The 20859-nt window shown below is 39.4% G+C and overlaps 1 protein-coding gene across 2 annotated transcripts; it reads left to right on the forward strand.

Annotated features, from left to right (window-relative positions):
- Positions 1–2: 2 nt before the first annotated feature.
- On the forward strand, positions 3–20744 carry rad9b (RAD9 checkpoint clamp component B). 2 transcript variants are annotated; one of them, XM_012955864.3, is made up of 11 exons: positions 3–1706; positions 2844–2914; positions 5206–5355; positions 7904–8018; positions 9595–9694; positions 13754–13860; positions 14572–14678; positions 17673–17737; positions 17826–17939; positions 18926–19088; positions 20135–20744. In XM_012955864.3, the coding sequence occupies exons 1-11, from the start codon at positions 1598–1600 to the stop codon at positions 20267–20269; spliced, it is 1236 nt and encodes a 411-aa protein (XP_012811318.1). In that variant the 5' UTR covers positions 3–1597; the 3' UTR covers positions 20270–20744. The 2 variants fall into 2 exon arrangements, with proteins under 2 accessions (XP_012811318.1, XP_031748561.1); XM_031892701.1 differs by lacking the exon at positions 5206–5355.
- Positions 20745–20859: the final 115 nt, after the last annotated feature.

The following is a 20859-nucleotide window of genomic DNA, read 5'->3' on the forward strand; positions in this document are numbered from 1 at the left end:
TTGAAAAAACATAGTTGTAATAGATCATGTGACTGAAACTTGTTGCTGGATCAGGTTTTCGTCATATGGGTCTCTGCTTGTATTGCCATTTTGTGGTAATTAGTAATATAAGTAGTGAGGTAAAAATGCTTGCGACTCAGCTAGATGCTGGTGTATAGTACAACATGTGTGGTTTATGACCTGTAAGCATTTACAAAGATGTTATTACACAACCTTTCAATTATTTACAAAGCCTTAGGCGGCATTTAATGTTTACTTGAATGGAAATACAAGTGATTTAGAGTTATACATTTAGATATTATGAATTTTCCCGTGTGTATGATATTGTGTCTGCAGCAGTGATATCTGTCATGATGCCATGTTAATGCCCACACCACTTTCTCTGGGTAGGGTTGCCATGGCCTGCAAAAATGATGCTAAATGCCAATGTTAATAAGGACGAGAAAGATAAATAGGGCTGGTATGTTTTTTCCAGAAATCCATTGGTTGCCATGACACCTTGTATGGAAGAACATACCAATCTTTTCCATGTTACCTTGCACCCAAATTATTCATGTAATAAGTAAAGTTTTACTGTCTAAACTGGCACTATATATTACACGCCACAGATGTGTGTAAGCAACATTCTGATTGGTTGCTGCATGAGTAATATTATTTCAGTGTGACTAGCCCAGCAGGGTAGCAGGTGTCAGTGGGCCAGTCTTCTCACCCATACATTTGGTAGTTTATGCCTAAGCCATGGATATTCCCCATTTCTGTATGAGCACAAAAAGAAGAAACTGAGAACAAAGATAATAGTTTGTGGTGAAATAACTAGGAGAATAAGATCTTATTCAAATGCAGGTACATTTAAAGTATGGGTGTTCAGGTTCTTCATATTCTTGCTTTTAGGGAGTGTTGGAGACATGCTCGGTTGCAAAACTTTCTATGGTCAGCATGAGATGCCCAACATTCATGTGCAATGAGGGTTTAGAAGGACTATATTTCTTGCAATTGCAATGCATTTCATAGGAATCAACTTCAGCATCAGATTACACTCATACCTCATAACGTGAGACCAAAGCAGCTATATACTGCAGGCATTCCAAATCCAGGGACGACACAGCATAGGGCCCCTGTGCAGAAATATGTTATTGACCCATCTCCTAGCGCTGCCAGCAGTGATTTTAAAGTAAAATAATGAATGATCTAAGTTAGTGAGGATGGCTGTGTATAAAGCTCAGCCTACCCACAACCCACCCTTGAGTTTCTGACTGACCTTCGCACTATTAAAACTGGGTGGTTTGATTGAGCCTTAATGAAGAGCAAATTGATCAAGTTCTATGTATTAAGACATATTTAAAACTGACTTGTATTCCACATTCTTATGAAATCTAATGTTCTTCAAATGTGTGGACATGTGTATGCTACACAATGCTCTTTCACAAAAACAAAATGTGAACATTTGTAGTTAAATAGAGATGCTAAAGAAAAATCTTACTTAGTAGAATTTGATATTTTAAATATGCTGTTATACTAAAAGTGATATGTAATTCCATGACAACAGGCTTCTAAAATATCTGTGTTAATTATATTTTTCTTCTGCATCTAATGTCTGATGTACTATAGAAGAGAATACACTAAGGCTCAAGGATCAGTGCACCTGAAACAGAATCTGTGCATTCTTATTAACATGAAGTGCATAATTCCTGGCAGACATACAAAAGGTATATAATAGTTTTTACTAGGATTGTGTTTTAGCACGCAGGAAGGAGTAATCCTAAAATGCTCAGCATTTCCACTTTTATTGCCTATAACGGTGCAGTCCAGTAAGTTGGACTGGTAGGAAGTTGAATTATTCTCTGTGCTATTTCATCTTTCAAAACCAGGACAGTTGGGTTACGTTCTTTTCCTAGGCTGGATTTGGCCAAAACAATCTCTATCACAAGTCCCTCCTAGTTTTGTTTTTTTATTGCCTTTATCCTGTTGCTTAAAGTGATACTGACACTAAAAAACTACTCTTCAAAATCTTAAAGTACATTACAAGTTTCTGATTCTGAGCTTTACACTGCTAGGGCTGCTTTTGTAAGTTTTACTTGAAGTTCCCAAACCTGACTGTTTTGCCAACCTGACTGTCCTGACAGCTATAGCTTCTAACAGGCTACTGCTCTCTCCCATCAAGGAGGGAATAGGGATTGGATGGGTAATGTACAGTACTTTAATAGCAAAACTAAGAGCATGTAAAGACAATTTTATAATAGTTGTAAAAAAAAGTTTAATTTCTGGTGTCAGTATCTTTTTTAATCAACATCAGTCCTAAGGAAAGATATTTAGTTAACACTAAAAATTTAGATGTTCCCCGAGTGTTTTAATACCATCTTTTCACTCAAACCCTGGGAACCCCAAAATAAATGGACAACTGAAAGTAAAAGGTGTTTTTGTGCGCTGCATTATTTAGGATTGAATTGCACAAAATTTCGTTTAGTTGGCTAACTATTCTGGGCCAAAAAAACATTGGTGTCCAAGGGATGCCCACCTTTGTAAGGTGAGGAGGGGGTGGTAACGTGAACCTCACTTATCATCAACAACCCCGCTTGGTTGCCACATGAAACTAAAAATCACACTGCCTTACAAAAATCTGTTTTTAAGCTTTGTTTTATAGGTCAAGGCAACTTTGACAAGACAACTTGCTAAATTACCACAAGTAAAGTGTAGCCCCTATGCCTCTGACGTGCAAGTACGGTTGTAGTTTTGGGATTTGTTTTTCCCCTATGTAAAATCACTCAGGTTGATTCATAATATGCTGGGCTTTTTGTCTTTCTTGTTTAGCAGCAGGATGTAACCCTTCTCTTTGTTTTCTATAGTATTTGGGAAAGCAGTCCATTCTCTGTCAAGAATTGGCAATGCGCTTTGGTTTGACCCTTTAGAGAAAGGTGTAAGTTTTTAATTCACTTCAGTTGATTTATTGACAAGAACAAAGTCTGACTTATTTCTAATTTTTCTAACTTTCTAATTTATTAACTTCCTCCTATTTGTTGCAACTCCATTTGTCACTTGTTAGGCCAGGTCACACTGGAAATATTGCTGAATACAGAAAGGTTATGAAATGTGAGCTGCATAACACTGAGACAAGAGGAGATATACAGGTATGGGACCTGTTATACTGAATGCTCTGGACATGGGGTTTTCCAGATAATTTGGATCTCCAGTCTACTAAAAAATCATGTAAACATTAAAGGAGAAGGATAGGCATTTTGGCATTTTACTGCCAACAGATTAGTTAATACCTGAGTAAACAGCCCTGTTTGCTTAAGATAGCAGCTGCCATTTTAGCTTGATCTCAGTAGTCTCTGCTGCAGATCACAATTTCTGATGGGAGGGGGAGTGAATTCTTATGGGAGGGGGGAGCAGGAGAAGGGAAAGCGGAGAGAGCTGCAGACTCAGGCCCTGGGAATGAAGATACCCTAAGAACATGTTTACACAAAAGGAGACAAGAAATCCTGTTTTTTTTTTTTTTAAAGAGAACTCAGTGCAGCTTTTCTGTGAGTGCTTATAGCTGTATTTACATAAAAGCTTACTTAGTTTTTACCTTTTCTTCTTCTTTAAACCAAATAGGACAGTTTTGCCTCCAATAAGGATTAATTATATCTTAGTTGGGATCAAGTACAGGTACTGTTTTATTATTACAGAAAAAAAGAAAATCATGTTAAAATATTTGAATTATTTGATTAAAATGGAGTCCAGGGGAAAAGGTCTTCCCGGCTTTCTGGATAACAGGTCCCATACCTTTAATTAGTGAATCCAAATCATTTTTTCTCATTTCCACTATAAGGACACTATTTCTTTGTTTCCATACATAATGCCAGTGGTTAAGTATCACTACAGGAACAAATGAAATTAGTATCAATTTTATTAGTATCAAATATGTGGCAATTTTATATGGCAATGGGTGATTTTGACCTGGGAGCAATCATTTGGGTTAAATAGTGAATTGGGATTGTTTCAGTTCTCATCAAACCATTCAGTGGGCACTCGGTTCCTTTGAACAGATATTGTCACTCTGGAGCATTCCACTTATGTAGAAATACTTCAGGGAAGTGAGGGTGGTCGCTCAGAATAGCTAAAGAGCTAAAAGAACTCTTAATTTCTTAAATCCATCAATTACAGGTATTTTTGGGCACACACCGCACATATTTGCTGAGAGAAAGAATAGCTCAGGTGAATGTATTGCTCGTTCAGGAGACCTTCACCTGTGTTTTGTAATCCTTTGTTTATGTCTTTTTTCATGTAGGGTTTGGGTTTAATGCTCTATAAGAGAAAAAAAGGGATCCACTTGGTGAAGATTATAAAGGAAAATATATCTGTAGATCGCTTAGAGAGGTCTAGTTGCTCTGCTCAACAAGACAAATATAACACCATTAGGAATATGTGGGGGAAAAAGTGCCACAAAGGGCCAGTACATGCAAGAACAGTAATGGCCATTCTGCTTAAAGTGAAGAACAAAGGGGGTTGCTCCATTTATTAAAGCAGTGTAAGTATGTAGAACTAGAAATTGGCTTTATAAGAAATAAACTACTATGCATGATGATTGGTCCTTCCAGCACGAAGGCACCCATTGAGATTACAAGAAAAGAGGTTCAGTCTAAATATTCGGAGAAGGTTTTTTACAGCAAGAGCTGCAAAGTTGTGGAATTTTCTCCCTGAACTAGTCGTACTGGCTGATACATTATATAGCTTCAAGGAGGGGTTCAATGGCTTTTTAGCAAGTGAGGGAATACAGGGTAATGGGAGATAGCTCTTAGTACAAGTTGATCCAGGGACTGGTCCGATGTTGGGGTCAGGAAGGAATTTTTTCCCTTCTGTGGCAAATTAAAAAAACTTCAGATTTTTTTTCTACCTTTCTCTAGCTCAACTATCAGGTAGGCAGGGTATTTATAGACATAAAAGGTTGAACTTGATGGACATGTGTCTTTTTTCAACCTTACTGTGTTACATGGTCTTGCTGCAGTCCCTTATTTGCAAAGAAGGAACAAGTGTCTGAGATTGTCTGAAATTTTCAGCCAGATTTTGATCAAACAGTAGCTCCCGAGGGCCCCCCTACATGGGCTAATAAGTTGCGAGCTCAGTATGAGGGGGCCATGTAGTTAGTTTTTATTAAACCACATATAGTACAAAGAGGATGTGGTTTGTATTTTGGTAATCTGTGCTTTTGTTATTTCTTTGCAGCTTGCTCTGAGGGTTGTAAACTCATCGATGTCGGCATATGCCTGTATCGTCTTTTCTCCCCACTTCTTCCATAGCTATCACAGATCTGCTTTGCATGAACAAGGCGCTGCTTATGCCGAAATTAATTTCAAGTGCAAATATTCAGTGAAGGTAGATTATTCGCAAGCGTCCTATAGGACAGTCGTATTACAAAAAATAATGTTTATGTCAAAATAAATGAATACTCTTATTCTGTATTTTGCATTTCCACAGTAACATCTTCCTTTATTCAGTCAATAATTAATGAAGCTGATAATCTTTGTATTTTTAAGCGACTCCAAATATTGTTTGGGAAGTGGCTGCCAAGTAATGTGAAACATTAGGCTAGAAACATTTGGCTAGAAAAGGAGATGGGTTTCACTGGTCTGCAAGAGGTGTTTAATTATGTGTATCATAAATGCTTTTTGCTTTGTAACACAAAGCAGATTTATAGAAATAAATACCACCACCCAGCTCAAAGTAGTTTAATAAGAAAACTAAATGATATTTTATCCTTTTAATGCAGTACCTTGCAAAAATTTTAAGAAAATGAAATAAGTGAGTGAAAAAAGCTGTATACCTGTATTCAATCCCTACACGTGATATTTTGCTGTGTATATTCACCTGCTGCAGTAATAACTCTTTTGAAGTAATTTTGTACCAGCTTTCAACACTGTTCAGGACTCATTTTGACACATTCTTCCAGGCAGATTTGCTCCAGGTTGATCGAGTTAGCAAAATGATGTTTGTGCATCTCAATGTAATTAGTTAACAGATTCTTAGACTGAAATCAGTGCTGTCACTGGGCTGTTGTAGGCAATGCCGGGCCAATCGACCAGGTGCCTTAAGGTCCCCGACTGCCCCATGGCCGCAAATGTAATCCGATCGTTTGGCCCCAAGGCCAACCGACTGGATTTTCTAAGCTGGCCGAACGATATCTGGCCAATTTCAGGCCAGATATCGGTCGGCCAGGCTCCTCGTTTCTGCCCCTACACGGGCCGAAAAGCTGCCGAGTCGGTCCAAGGGACCGATATCGGCAGCTTCTATCGGCCCGTGTATGGGGGCCTTTAGGCTTGGCCTGCCCATCAACCCCCCCTTGTCTGCACACAGGGTGGCAGGGTTACTGGGGCCGCTGCAGTGGGGAGAAAGGGTCGGGAACCATTGGCAGGTGAAAACAGAGGTACCTGCCTGGTGCCCCACCACCGTTGCGCCCTAGGCAGGTGCCTCTTCTGCCTACCCCTAGTTGTAGGATATATAAAGACAAAAAGGCTTGAATCCACTTGAAATGCGAGGTTTGACACCTATTCTCACCCTGCACCCTGAAGTGCTATTTTTCTTCTGTGTGGGGTCCCCTAATGCAGGGATCAAATATATATAAACATATTAATAAAAAAAGACCAGTTACACAAGTCAGGGATGCTTTAAGGTTCCTGTGAACCAAGGACAAAGATTGGTGGGCCTGCACAGAGTCATTAAAAGGAGTTTTCCCAAAAATGGGACCACCTTCTTCTTCTTTCCCCCCCTTTTTTTTCTTCTTCTTAAGGATATATATTGTTCAGTATAAAATGATTTTGTATTGCTATCCAATCTGTAAAAGTTAAAATGCAAATAAAAATCATTGTAAAGAAAAAGGAATTTTTCCACAAGCAGAGAATATAATAGGGCAAGCAATAAATGGAGCAACCAAGAAATCTCTGCATTTGTTTTTTTGCTGGATAAAAAAATATCAAAATCTCCCAAGTCTTATTTACATAGGACACCGCAAGATAACGTTTTTCTACTAAAGATACCAGCTGTTTCTTGTAGAACAATCCCTTAGGGGCATATGTTCCAATAGAATTTAAAGGTGAAACAAAGAAAATAAATGTAATTGATATGTTACAAAGTTAAAAGCTTAAAGTTGTTTAAATTAAAGTGCCTGCTATTTCTGGAGGATTTGTAATGAAAAAGTAATAACAGATAAAAATGAAAGAGAAACTCCACCCAAAAAAAAAGTTTTTTAAAAAGTAAACATAATTTCAAGCAACATTGCAATATACATCAAATAAAAAATATGCAGCCTTTTTGTAATGTATAATGTAATATTATGGTTTGGAACAGTTACCTAAGCCTGACTCCCTGTTCTGCTGCTGATCTGGCTGACTACTTTGTGGCTCAAAAACTGTTACAGTGGTCGACTGTCCTCAGCCTGCCTTCAGCCTGCATCCTGCAAATCCCACATTTCCCTGCGCACATGAAGTCAATAAGGAAAGTAACATCACAGTGCAATGCATTGTGGGTTATGTAGTTCTGCATGCTGCCTGTAAGCTGTGGAGAAGTTGCTACATTTTGTAACATCAATATTTTAGTCCCTCCTTCCCTACCAGGATTTCAAATAATGCAGAAAGAGAAGAACTGTTACTTGACTTGAAATGACAGGTAATTGAATGGTTATGGAATACGTAAGAGCCCTTGTTTATTTGATAACAAAGTAACTGTTTTTTTAAATGACCCTAGTAGTGCATATGTGTGTGTTTTAGGGAACCCAGACTGCAAGCTCAGTGGGGCAGGGTCCAATGTTAATCCTAAACACATTTTCAAAAAGAGCTGCTTTATATGGTGGCACTTTATAAATAAAAGATAGTAATAGTTTATTTTGTTCAAAACCATATATACTGAATGTCATTTCATTTTATTGCAGTCTGTCCTGCCTGTGTTTAGATCTCTGAGTACCTTAGAAAAGAATGTGGATAAATGCACCATTTACACAAACGTAAATGAAGGCTACATGAATTTTCAGTTGTTCTACAGAAATGGTAAGCTAAATACATGAATAAAAACATCAAATACAACAAAATTATTCTACTTTTTCTTTTAATACCACCAAAAGTAGACTCTACAGTGACCTATTTCGAAAAATTCTATTTTAACTGATCTTCACAATCTTCACAATGAAAGTAAAAATCATGAAAAATATGTTCTCTACTCCATTAAGTGAATGAAAACAAAATTTCCTTCTCATTGAAAACTTTATTGAAATGATTAAAATAGAAGTAGGATTAACATCTAGTTCCCAAACTGTGTGACAGGACACCTTAGGGAGACTCTGAGTCTTGGTTTGAAAGCCCAGCCAAAAGGGCAATTCACTTGCTGGGATATTTGTAATAAACTGTCCTCTGCCCCTGGCCTCCCCCAATCTGCCACCAGCCCATATCCATCCCCCTCTAAATTCTCATTCTAGCCTGCCCTACTCACTACATTCCATTGCATGTGGCCCACAACATCATGCCTCCATTCCACTTTGTGTCACAATTCTGCCCCTGAGATCATGGACCTGCCCCTCATAGACCCTTACCTGTCCTGGCAAGTACGAAAAGAGCCAAAATGTGGCAACCCTAGATAGACTTTGGTGGTAAGCCTATTTACTCTCCTATATACTCCTTGAAGTCAACCTTCCATGCCCTAGATATTCTTGGAACTATGGCTGATTCAGCTGATTCATATCTAGCAGCCTTGTTTATGGGCAAAGAGGGGCCTTGGACAAATGTTAAGCATCAAAAAGGGACTTAAACTAAATAAGTCTGACAACTGACAACTAGTCCCTACTCATTCTTGGCCACAAACACATGCACAACCTCAGCCTTACTGTCAGAGACTCATATAAAAGTCCTTCTTTTCTTCAATATGTGTTCTCACCCACCAACACTAGGTAGTTTAAACCAGCAATCATATAGAATCTCAGCTTTAACCAGTTTGAGAATGAAAACAGGGCAAGTTTTCTGTGGTACTGTAAATATACATTTTAGTTGAATATAATTCAAGTGTTTATGGTAACTGTAGTGGAAAAACCATAATTACAAATTCTGAAACCAAAATAAATGTAAAATGTAAAGCCATTTCTTGGAGATTCTTCAGTCAAAATGTATAGTACAAAAGAGGTCTGAAGGTGGGCCCTTAGCAAATACCTCTTTTGGCCATTTATTAAAACAGCCCTGCTGATATGGTGTGAAGGATAGGGCGGTTCTTTTATGGTTCCTTTGCAGATTACACCATATACACTATATATACACTATAAACAATTTCTTTGATTGAGTTACCTAATGTCATATTTTTTAAAGGCTTGGATTTGGCTGAATTCAAATTCTGCTGAAAAAGGCTCAGATTCAGCTAAATTCTGAACTGAATCTGGGATTTGGTGCGTCCCTAGTATATTTAACATTTAAAAAGGAAATTTAAATTTGACACTTTTTATGTGTTTTGTGGTAAAGTCAGCTCACAGCATGAAATGCAAGTATATTCAACATCTCCCTCGATTTGGGACAGTGGCTATATTATTTTTATATTTTACAGAAATTAGTATTGGATGTTTCCATTATATTTCTTTCATTTAAGGCATAACCAAAACTCACCAGTTGGCTTATGAAGAATGTGAGCCCTTACAAGCAGTTTTTGCCAAGAATACATGTCCTAATGTATTAAGGATTCAACCAAGGTCTGTTATACAACATATTATTTTATATACTGTGTCATCATTTGAAAAATATCTCATATATTCCATCTAGGAATTCTAGGAGAATCTATGTGTTTGTGTTGTACCTGTTCCACTGTATATCAGCAGACCATGTTATAGTAAGTCTTGACAGCTTTTGCATGTATTTTTAGAATTATTTTTTTGGGAGGCCCAGATCTACCAACAGAGACTTTCATTCCAAACAGAGCCAATGCACATTGCCTTAAAATGTTCCTTCTAAAAGCAGTTGAAGTTATAAAGGTTAAATCATGCTATCAATTTATTTTGTGCCAATGCAAAAATGTTTATTGATTACTGGAAAAAAATCAGCTGGTATACAGGGCCCCTTAGGTGGGCCTGCCCAACCCAATATAGCCGAAAATTTGCCAGATGTCAGTCAGGCATTGGCTCATCAATTTGGTCATTGCCCCAATGGCCCGAGGGTCAAACGATTGGATCAATCCAATAAAGGTGGATATATTTGGGAAGGATCTGCTCTTATTGTGAATGCTCCAAATGAGCGGATCTTTCAGTGTATGACCAGCTTTAGTCTCTGAGAATGCAAAAACCTTACTGCATTCCCTTGTTCATGCCCCCTTTCAGCAATAACCAAACATTACCATCAAAATCAGACAACACTCAACTGAGGAGTCTCCATGGGTCCAGGTGCTACCCCACTCAAGCTTGTATGTAGGTTGAGTGAAAATCTAGGTCTTTTTTTTTTTATTATAAATTGGTCCTATAAAAAATAACATCTTAGACCTCACCACAAAAAAAAAAAAGCTAGTGGTCATTTCAGTAAATTACTTCATAAAGGAGCTGAATTTAAGTGCACATTTCAAAGACCTTTACAGAAAGTAAAGCAAATGTTTTACTCTCTCACACACACAGAAGGAATCTGAATCGATGGAATTGATAATAAGAGCATACTTCCTCCTTGTAAATAAACTTGGAATAGTCTGATCCATAAGAGATTTTTGACAGTTGAGGGGAAGGGATCCTTTTTAGTGGATTTTAGTTTCAGAATAAATCTTGGTTGCCTTTAATGAAAATATGACTACTGCCCCCTCCTCATCCTGTTTAATAGTTTAATATTGACAGTATAGATATGAGCATCTTTAGCTGCCATCATACATTTCCCCTTTCCAGACTAAACAAATTGATTCAAACTGTGGCAAACTGACTAACAAACCAATAGAAAGAAAACTACCATAGAGGTCTGGCAAACGTTCAAGTTCCAATAGGAAATCTTCATCTGAATTGTTGTTTTAATGGGAGCAACATGTAAAACTGTCTGTTTTCCAAGACATTCTGCTCACATGTTGACCTTGGAATCCAAGAGATGAAAGCATATTGTATTTTTCCAGTGCACAGGGGAAATCCATTCTTAAAAGACACACACCCAGCAGCTGTCACAGTTTTACAGACATTAAAAATGTTATTTCACTTGATGTTTGGTGCAGGAAACAAATTTACACGGGGGCAACAAAGACACTGAATTTTAGGAAGGCAAATTTTAGCTCCTTAAGGGCAGCGCTTCAGGGCATAGATTGGGGCATTATGTTTTCTGATAAAAACACAGAGCAGAAATGGTTGTCATTTAAAATGATATTAAATCATTACTGTTCTCAATTCATTCCATTAATAAGAAAAAGTAGAAGTGTTAAGAATCACCCTATGTGGCTTAACTCTGAGGTAAAGAAGTTAATAGGGAAAAAAAGGAAAGTTTTTAAGAAATATAAGTCAGAGGGGACAATAGCTGCATTTAATATAAACACTATAACAAGTGTTGTAAAACAGCAATCTGGAAGGCAAAGATAGAAAATGAGGAGCGCATCGCGGCTGAGGCCAAGACTAACCCCAAAAAGTTTTTTAAGTATATTAATAGTAAAAAGATGCAGGTTGAGGGTGTGGCCCCATTGAGTTATAATAACAATATGGTTACAGCGGATACAGAAAAGGCAGATGTGCTTAACCAGTTCTTTTCTTCTGTGTATACAGTAGAGGAGCCAGTGGGCCAAGTCCCACCCAATAGCTGCACTGTTGCCTCAGCTCCAACTACACAGTGGTTGGCACAGGATATGGTGCTTAAAGGGTTGCACACGATAAATGTAAACAAGGCACCTGGGCCAGATGGATTACACCCTCGGGTACTGAGAGAGCTAGGGGCAGAATTGCAGTGGCCCTTGTTTCTGATATTCTCAGACTCGCTTTCATCAGGTATGGTACCAAGGGATTGGAAGAAGGCGAATGTCATTCCCATATTTAAAAAGGGAGTAAGATCCCAGCCTGGCAATTATAGGCCTGTAAGTTTGACATCCGTGGTGGGCAAGTTATTTGAAGGCTTGTTAAGGGATCACATTCAAAATTATGTAGTGGAGAATGCCGTTATGAGCAGTAATCAGCATGGCTTTATGAAGGACAGGTCATGTCAGACCAATTTAATTGCTTTTTATGATGAGGTAAGTAAGAAGCTGGACAGTGGGGATGCAGTAGATATCATCTATTTGGATTTTGCCAAAGCATTTGATACCGTTCCCCACAAACGACTGCTTTCTAAGCTAAGGTATATTGGTCTTAGTGAAGTCGTTTGCACATGGATAGAAAACTGGCTACAGGATCAGGTACAGAGGGTGGTTGTTAATGGCACATTCTCTACTTGGAATAAGGTTCTCAGTGGGGTCCCTCAGGGTTCTGTACTGGGTCCACTTTTGTTTAATTTGTTCATAAATGACTTGGGGGAGGGTATTATGAGTAATGTATCAGTGTTTGCAGATGACACAAAACTCTGCAGACCAGTCAATTCTATCCAGGATGTGACATCCCTGCAGCAGGATCTTGACCAACTGGCAATCTGGGCAGCTAAGTGGCAGATGAGATTTAATGTGGATAAATGTAAGGTCATGCACCTGGGATGTAAAAATATGCAAGCCCCGTATACCCTTAATGGGACTGCACTAGGCAAATCCATAATGGAAAAGGACCTTGGAGCCCTTGTAGTTTATTAACTTGGCTGTAGCAAGCAATGCCAGGCAGCAGCTGCAAGGGCAAACAAGGTTTTGAGCTGTATTAAAAGGGGTATAGATTCACGGGAGGAGGGGGTTATTCTTCCCCTTTACAGAGCACTGGTAAGGCCCCATCTAGAATATGCTGTTCAGTTTTGGTCTCCAGTGCTCAAACGGGACATTATTGAGTTAGAGAGGGTCCAGAGAAGGGCAACTAAGCTGGTAAAGGGTATGGAAAGTCTCAGTTATTTAGAAAGACTGGCCAGGTTGGGTTTGTTTACACTGGAGAAGAGGCGCTTAAGAGGTGACATGATAACTATGTATAAATATATAAAGGGATCATATAATAACCTTTCTAATGTTTTATTTACCAGTAGGTCCTTCCAACGGACACGAGGGCACCCACTCCGTTTAGAAGAAGGGAGGTTCCATTTAAACATTCGGAAAAGATTTTTTACAGTGAGAGCTGTGAAGTTGTGGAATTCCCTCCCCGAATCAGTTGTACTGGCTGATACATTATATAACTTTAAGAAGGGGCTGGATGGATTCTTAGCAAGTGAGGGAATACAGGGTTATGGGAGATAGCTCTTAGTACAAGTTGATCCAGGGACTGGTCCGATTTCCATCTTGGAGTCAGGAAGGATTTTTTTCCCCTCTGCAGCAAATTAGAGAGGTTTCAGATGGGGTTTTTTGCCTTCCTCTGGATCAACTAGTAGTTAGGCAGGTTATATATAGGCATTATGGTTGAACTTGATGGACATATGTCTTTTTTCAACCCAACTTACTATGTTACTACAAGGCTCTTCTATCTCAGCTGATTTATGTTCCTGAGGAACACAACCAGATCCCTTGCTACTGTAACCCTTCCCAAGAAATTAAGGTCATTCCAGAAGGATATCAGCAAGTGGGCCAACTGGGTTTTTTCCCGGTACCCCCGCCGCCCCTGTTTTTTGTTTCATTGTTATGATATTCTCCTTTAAAAGTGTTACTAACTGTTAACAAAAATGTTATTTACACTTTCTTATTCTATTTACAGAGTGCTGTCTGATGTAGTAGTGCACTTTCCATCGTGCCAGGAAGAAATCACCCTTTCTGTTACACCACTGAGAGTCTCCTTCAAAACCTACTGTGAAGAGGAATTAGGTATAAGGCAGTAGTTGCAGCACAGTACTGCCCTTGAACATTTATAATATCTTTTATCTACAATATTATAGTTAGGGGTTGCATTCACTTTATGCGAATATATGCAGTTAAATATATTGTCATATGTTATGCTTGTACAGGTATATTGTGTTTGTTATTTATTATTGTATTTATTGTAAGCATTTTTTAACTAATTCTTTTTGTAAATGTAATGTAACTGTATGTCCTTCACTATTCCTTATACTGCCCTATCTGACTACATATATCACTGAAATAAGTTTGCAATAGTCATCTCTCCTCCAGCCAAGACTACATTTCCCACAATGCTTTGCAGGTTCTGTTATTAGCAGACCTGTGAAGATGAAGGAAAATCAGGGTACAAGGCATTGTGGCACTGCAAGTCAGTGCTGTCAACTGGATTGATATCTTGGCAACCTTCTGTGGGTATTGTACTCAAGTAACCTATAATTGTCACATGGGCTGCTTAGATTGGATTGAATTGGCAAGCAAAAGCATTGCCCATAATTTCATTTAAATCAGTATGGGCTTTATATGTGGCAAAGTGGCTAGAATACCATTTTCTGAAGAATACAGTATAGCAAACATGTAGCGCCAGTACCCATGTGTGCTGGTGAGTTTTATTGCCCTCTAGTAACAAAAGTAATTTTAAAAAATGAACATCCATCATTAACATGTATTTCTTTATTGCAGAGTTTTCTAAGTCAGTGCATACAGAAATGCATCTTGGTCCAGAGGAATTCCATTATTTTCAAGTTGGAGAGGATGCTGAAGTAACATTCTGCCTAAAAGAACTTCGTGTATGTGCCATGATGCTTCTGTCTGTGCCACCCACAGTGTGTGTGTGTATATATATATATATATATATATATATATATATATACTGTATATACAGTAGAACCCCAAATTTACGTCCCCGGATTTAACGTTTTCCTGCCATTTTGTTGTGGTCCCACCAATTTGTATGCATTCCTATGGGCTCTCTTCTAGGGATTTACGTTTGTATTTCCTGCATTTTGTGCCGTTCTTAACTTGCCTCTCCCTAGCAAATCGCTTCATTTTAAGCTGAAAAGGGCGCTTACTTCAGGAAGCAAAGTTTCCCCATGTCTTGCGATCACAGGTGCCATCTTGGGACGGTCAGCGTCACCACTATTGCCTCATAATACACACTGCGCATGCGCACATATCCAGATTACAAAAAATTGCGAGAGTTGCACAAGCACGGGGGAATTTGTGACTGTGCAATAGAAACACCAGTCCTTCATTAAAGGAACACCAAAAAATGAAAGTGTATAAAAGTAATTACAATATAATGTACTGTTGCCCTGCACTGGTACAACTGGTGTGTTTGCCTCAGAAAGACTAGGAGAAAAGGCACAGGTTACTTAGCAGATAACAGACAAACCCCCATTATATGGGGCTTATCTACTAGTTATCTGCTATGTAACCTGTGCCTTTTCTCCTTTTTTCCAGCTTTAATGGCTGCCCCCATGGCTACACAGCAGCCTATTTATATAGTAGCTTTTCTGTAGCAAAAAACACCAGTTTTTTGCAGAGCAACAGCACATAATATTTTAATTACTTTAAAACACTTTAATTTTTTGATGTTACTGTTCCTTTAAAGGTACAAGGTGCGGATTTTCTTTAAAATGGTACAGATTTTTGTTTTAGGAACAATACAGTGCTGAGTTATGGATGTACATTTTGAAGTCAATGTTATGGGGTGTCTCTGTGTCAGTGTCATGTAGCAATGGGGTGTCAGTGCTGAATGTTCTTTGGGTAGAGGTGGGGGAAAGGGGTGCCTCTATGTCAGTGTCATGTAGCAACGGGGTGTCAGTTGCAAATAAAAAATGGTTCCTGTAGTTATAATTAAATAGCTTACATTTATGTGTCTTTAACACATTTCCCTGATTTTACATTTTCCCTGATTTTACATCTTTTTTTCCATGGTCCCCTGAAAAATGTAAAATGTGGGTTCCACTGTATGTGTGTGTGTGTGTGTAAAAAAAAACAAAACATTTTTTTTCAGAGAAACCAGTGCAAAATGGCTGCCAAATTAGATGGGCTGGGCGTGCAAAAAAACATTGCTAATGCCCAGGGCTGCTTCACTTATTTCAAAACTAATTTCAAATTCCAGACCTGTGCTGAAACTATATGGTACCGGGCCCCATACAAAAATCTTCAGAGATGGCCAGTGTGCACAGCCACCCTAAATGCTCCCTTGTCTGCCAGCCTGTTTCTTGCCCACTCTCAGGTAGGAGAAAGACTGGGGAAGCAACACTGGGTTTACAATTTTGGCGCCCAGAGGCTGCCCTCCTACCACCTTCCCCTCGCCCCACCCAGAATCACTCGCATGCGCATCTATTTAGCTCACGGAGCACTGGACACAGGATGCGCTGAAGTTTTCTGTGTGTCCTGTCCCAAGTGCTCCATATGTGAGCAAATTTAGGTGCGGCTGGGTGGCATGCCGCCCATAAAATTGTGCCATACTAGGCCTGGGTCTTTGTGGCCTTGCCATAAATCCTGCGGTCCATGCCTCTCTGTCCCCCAGGCACCCAGATGGTCTGCTTCCTTTACAGTTACGCCACCCCTATGAAAATCCAGCAGTAATATAGCTCCCAAATATGAGGATAAGCACTTTTGTGTCGAATCAGCCAAAATCTGAGTGTCTGTAGCAGCTGCATCTATTCCCCTTGTCATAATACTTAGTCTTTGCTCATGTTGACTCTACTCCCACATTGCAGTCAGGCTCTGAGAAAGTTCCCTTTGGTTCCAGTCCATGCCATTGAGAAAGTTCCCTTTGGTTCCAGTCCATGCCATAGAAAAAGTTCCCTTTGGTTCTAGTCCATGCCATTGCCTACCACAAGTTAAATGTTTTTGTGTAAGGTGCATACACGTCAATGAGGCCCATAGCATGCTTGCCTAAATTAGTACTTAAAAGAAATTGTACTGCGCCTGAAATAATATAGCCATTTAAAAAAAAATAAAATAAATACAAAAAAAAAAATAATATATATATATATATATATATATATATATATATACGGTATATATGAATACCTTTGTATATAGCCTTACAGAATGATCTCTGTAGCAAATGTCATTACCTGCTTATATAACTTCTCTGTATAACAGTTAAATGCTCCAAAGATCCAAGTGAGCATAAAGAATGCTTTATTCATGGTTTATAGAGCCAGCTTTATGAGGTGTTTTCAATTAACAATTATTAAATAAAGTAAAGACCTGCTTCCTTGGATGTTTAATAAAATGATTTCTAAGATTTTAGAAATAAAAATCAATACAGTGATTTTCTTTTCTGCTTATTCAGTAAGTTACTGAGCTTAGGGACCAACTCACAATATAATGTATATATAGAATATAAATGACACAATATATGGCTTATCAGTAAATAATACAGATTATTAGTACATAGCAGCTCTGAAACCAGTGCAAATAGCACCAAATATAATAATCAGCCCTCCTTTTCTGCTTGATTATTTACAACAATCCCTAAGCTTAGCTTCTAAACAGCCACTCAGAGCACACTGAGCATGTGCAGTATCACTGACACTCCTAACAAAATCCAAGATGGGGAGCTCATGTGACAAGTTTGAAGGTCTGATCATTACTGTTGTTATGTGGTGAACCTTTAGGCTGGTGCAGTAAGTTCAGTGTATAAAATTCTTTAAATATAATAAACATCCTTGGAATAGGAAATCATTTAAATGTAACTTTGCACATCATTCAAATATATGGTATTGCTAAATGTAACCAAAAATGTCCTTTTCCCCCAGGGTTTCTTGGGATTTGCAGAAACAACAAGTTCTTACATTTCTGTTCACTTGAGCAAAGCTGGAAAGTATGTCCCTCTATCAGGATTGTTACATATTCTTATCTGGAAATAGTGTTCCTTATTTCTCATTTATACTGTTTGCTTCTATCTCTAGACCTGTTGCATTCAGTATGGAGAACATGTTTTTTGAAGCAGATATTATCTTGGCAACATTGGCAGAATCAGAGATGGGGAAATCCTCTCAAAAATCACCAGGAATCATTGCTGGGTAGGTTTCTCCAGTGTTTAATTACATTAAAAAGAAATCAGAAATCATGGGGCCCCTCACAACAAAATTTTCTGGGCCCCCCTCCTCCCTGCCCCCCAATGGCCCCTCCCATCAGTACAAAGGACACACAGACAGGCCCCCCCTAAAACATTGGTAGCTAGGTGTTACGTTTTGCATTGGTGCCATGGCAGGAACCCCCTAAAACATTGCTGGTCCTCCCCCAGTGTCCCCATACGATGGGCCGCTCCCCCCAGCATCCTCCCCAACATCCTCCAGCTCCCTCCCAGTGTCCTCTCCAGCATCCTCCAGCCCCCCTTAGCATCCTTCAGCTCCCTTCCATCGTCCTCCCCAGCATCCTCCAGCTCCCTCCCCAACATCCTCCAACGTCCTCCCCAGCATCCCCATAGCTCCCCCTTAACTTCCTCCAGGTCCTCCTAGCATCCTCCAGCTCCCTCCCAGTGTCCTCCCCAGCATCCTCCAGCTCCCTCCCAGCATCCTCCAGCTCCCTCCCAGCATCCTCCAGCTCCCCCCAGCGTCCTCCCTAGTATCCTCCAACTCCCTCCCAGCATCTTCCCCAGCTACCTGGGTCAGATGTCACTATACCTGGCATTTATACAGACACGTGAGACATCCAAGAGCTAAGGGACATCAACCCCCATCTACAGGACATGCCTGTAGGGAGAGAGCTGGAGAACAACAATAACCCTGCAGGGGGGGGAAGGATTGCAACAAGAAAAGATTAAAAAAAACTTTATACTTCAAGGGATGTAAGGTAAAAAAAAAAAAAAGAAAGAGGAATGTAATGGACTGAATTTTACTGATTAGCAACCTATGAGACTCCAAACCCAAAAGTACACTATAAGTTGCAACTACAGTGGGAATTCATCTTTATTTTAGAGTAATAGGGAATAATACAGGGAGTACTGCACATTTCAGCTCATTTTGTTACACAAGAACCATATTCATATGTGAAACATTTCTTTTAGGTCTAAGCTGTGCACCCCTAACCCTGGTACAGGAGTCAGCAATGCTATCAGCCTGTCAGAAAACATAGACAGCCAGCAGATCATTTCAACTAAACATGGAAATGCTGAAGATGCCCAGCAGGACACAGTAGAAGAGACTCCGAACCACTCACCATATAATAAGGTAAAACTATCTATTTAAAGAAGACATTTTATATAAAGTTCATATTCAGTTATAATATTCATCCTCCCTCAAAATGTGAAATGATGCAGAAAAGAAAATGTTTTCAAAGCATTTTAACTTCTAAAACTGTCATTATATGAGAGCTGCATACACAACCTCTCTAATCAGAAGCCAGAGGGAAATGAAAAATGGGAGTGTCCTTCAGTCTCCCACAGGAAGTGATCACAGCACTGACTGGCTTTACTCAACAGTAGCAAGGAAAACCCCTCCCCGCCCAGCCTTACTAAGTGGCAGAATCAAAGCAATTTTGCCAGCAATGTTCTAATACAGGGGTGGGCAAACTACGGCCCGCGGGCCACATCCGGCCCCTTTGCCTTTTTAATCCGGCCCGCTGACGACGCCAAATCTCATCACGCGAGACTTGATGTAATTGGCGTGCCGGAATTAAAGAGAGAAGGGGGCCCGCCCTGGCCCGGCCCGGTCCGGCCCGGGGGTGAGTAAATGTGGCCCGTGAGCCAAAAAGTTTGCCCACCCCTGTTCTAATATCTAGTAGAAAGCCTTCCCAGAGGAGCTGAGCTATTATAGCAGGAGGATTTACTTCATATTAATACCCTTGTATAAATAGATTGAAACTGTTGGACATGCAATAACCCGAGTGCAACTAGTTATATACTGACAAATATACTACATATTTATGTTCAGGTTACCATCATTACTGGTTGTATATATAGTTTATGTATGCGAGTGTATAGATTGGTTAGTATAGGTTGTGTGCTGGGTTTACTCGGATGGGTTAAACTTGATGGACAATGGTCTTTTTTCAACCCTATGTAACTATGTAACCATCAGAGCTTGATGGCAAGTCTGAAAAAAGGGAATAAGTCCCTCCAGTTTAACTTTGCTCATCCCTAGCTTCTATGTAAAGAATGTCTTGTATAAATACACAGTATGTGTGAAAGTCATAAAGCTGAATGTGCTTCTCACACAAACACATCTCACATCATCTGGGAATAAAGACAAAATCAGTGTCATATTTTTTTTTCTAGTTTTGCACACTTTTTTTTGGAGCGGTTTCATCTCAAACACAGGAGAATGCTGATAGGATGTTCTGCAGCTTGGCCACAGCAAGTGAGGATGAGGATGAAGACTTGTGCCACAGGAGACTCTCCCAGACATTTTAATACATGCAGTATTTCTGACTATCTGATACGGTTTTGCCACAAACTTCCTATCTGTTGTTCAGTTTTTTGGTCATTAGTTCTAGCACAGTATTAAGAAGCACAACACAGAGTATCAGGGCCATGTATGAGCTTTATAAAAGCACTCAGCCTTCAGCATTGAGCCTGTATATGGTCATGGAACTCCTTAGTGACTTATAATATCTTTATACTTTACAATAGGGAGTACTTTATTCACTATATAAATCCTATTTTTATTTTTGGAGCCCCCAGCTGGACACTTGCTATGACGTTCGGTCTCTGACCTGGGTTGAAGTTACTAACAAGCCAAGAGAATGGGCAGGGGAGAGGGGGGCATGCCTAGGGCAGTTTTGCATTGCAGTGGGGTTAGAGACATGGATACAATTGCTTTCCCAAGAGACAACATGTTCAGTGTTCCCACTATACCTGGCTAAAATAAATGTTTTTTTCTGCTAAATATATGACTGGCTTTAAGCTTTCAAAGAATTCTGTTGCCTTGTTTGGTAGAATATTCAGCAGTCAATAAAATGAACCGTCCTTAGCAACTGTAACCAACAGCAACTAAACAAAGA

This window comes from Xenopus tropicalis, chromosome 1 (assembly GCF_000004195.4).
Source record: "Xenopus tropicalis strain Nigerian chromosome 1, UCB_Xtro_10.0, whole genome shotgun sequence".
Taxonomy (NCBI): Eukaryota; Metazoa; Chordata; class Amphibia; order Anura; family Pipidae; genus Xenopus; species Xenopus tropicalis.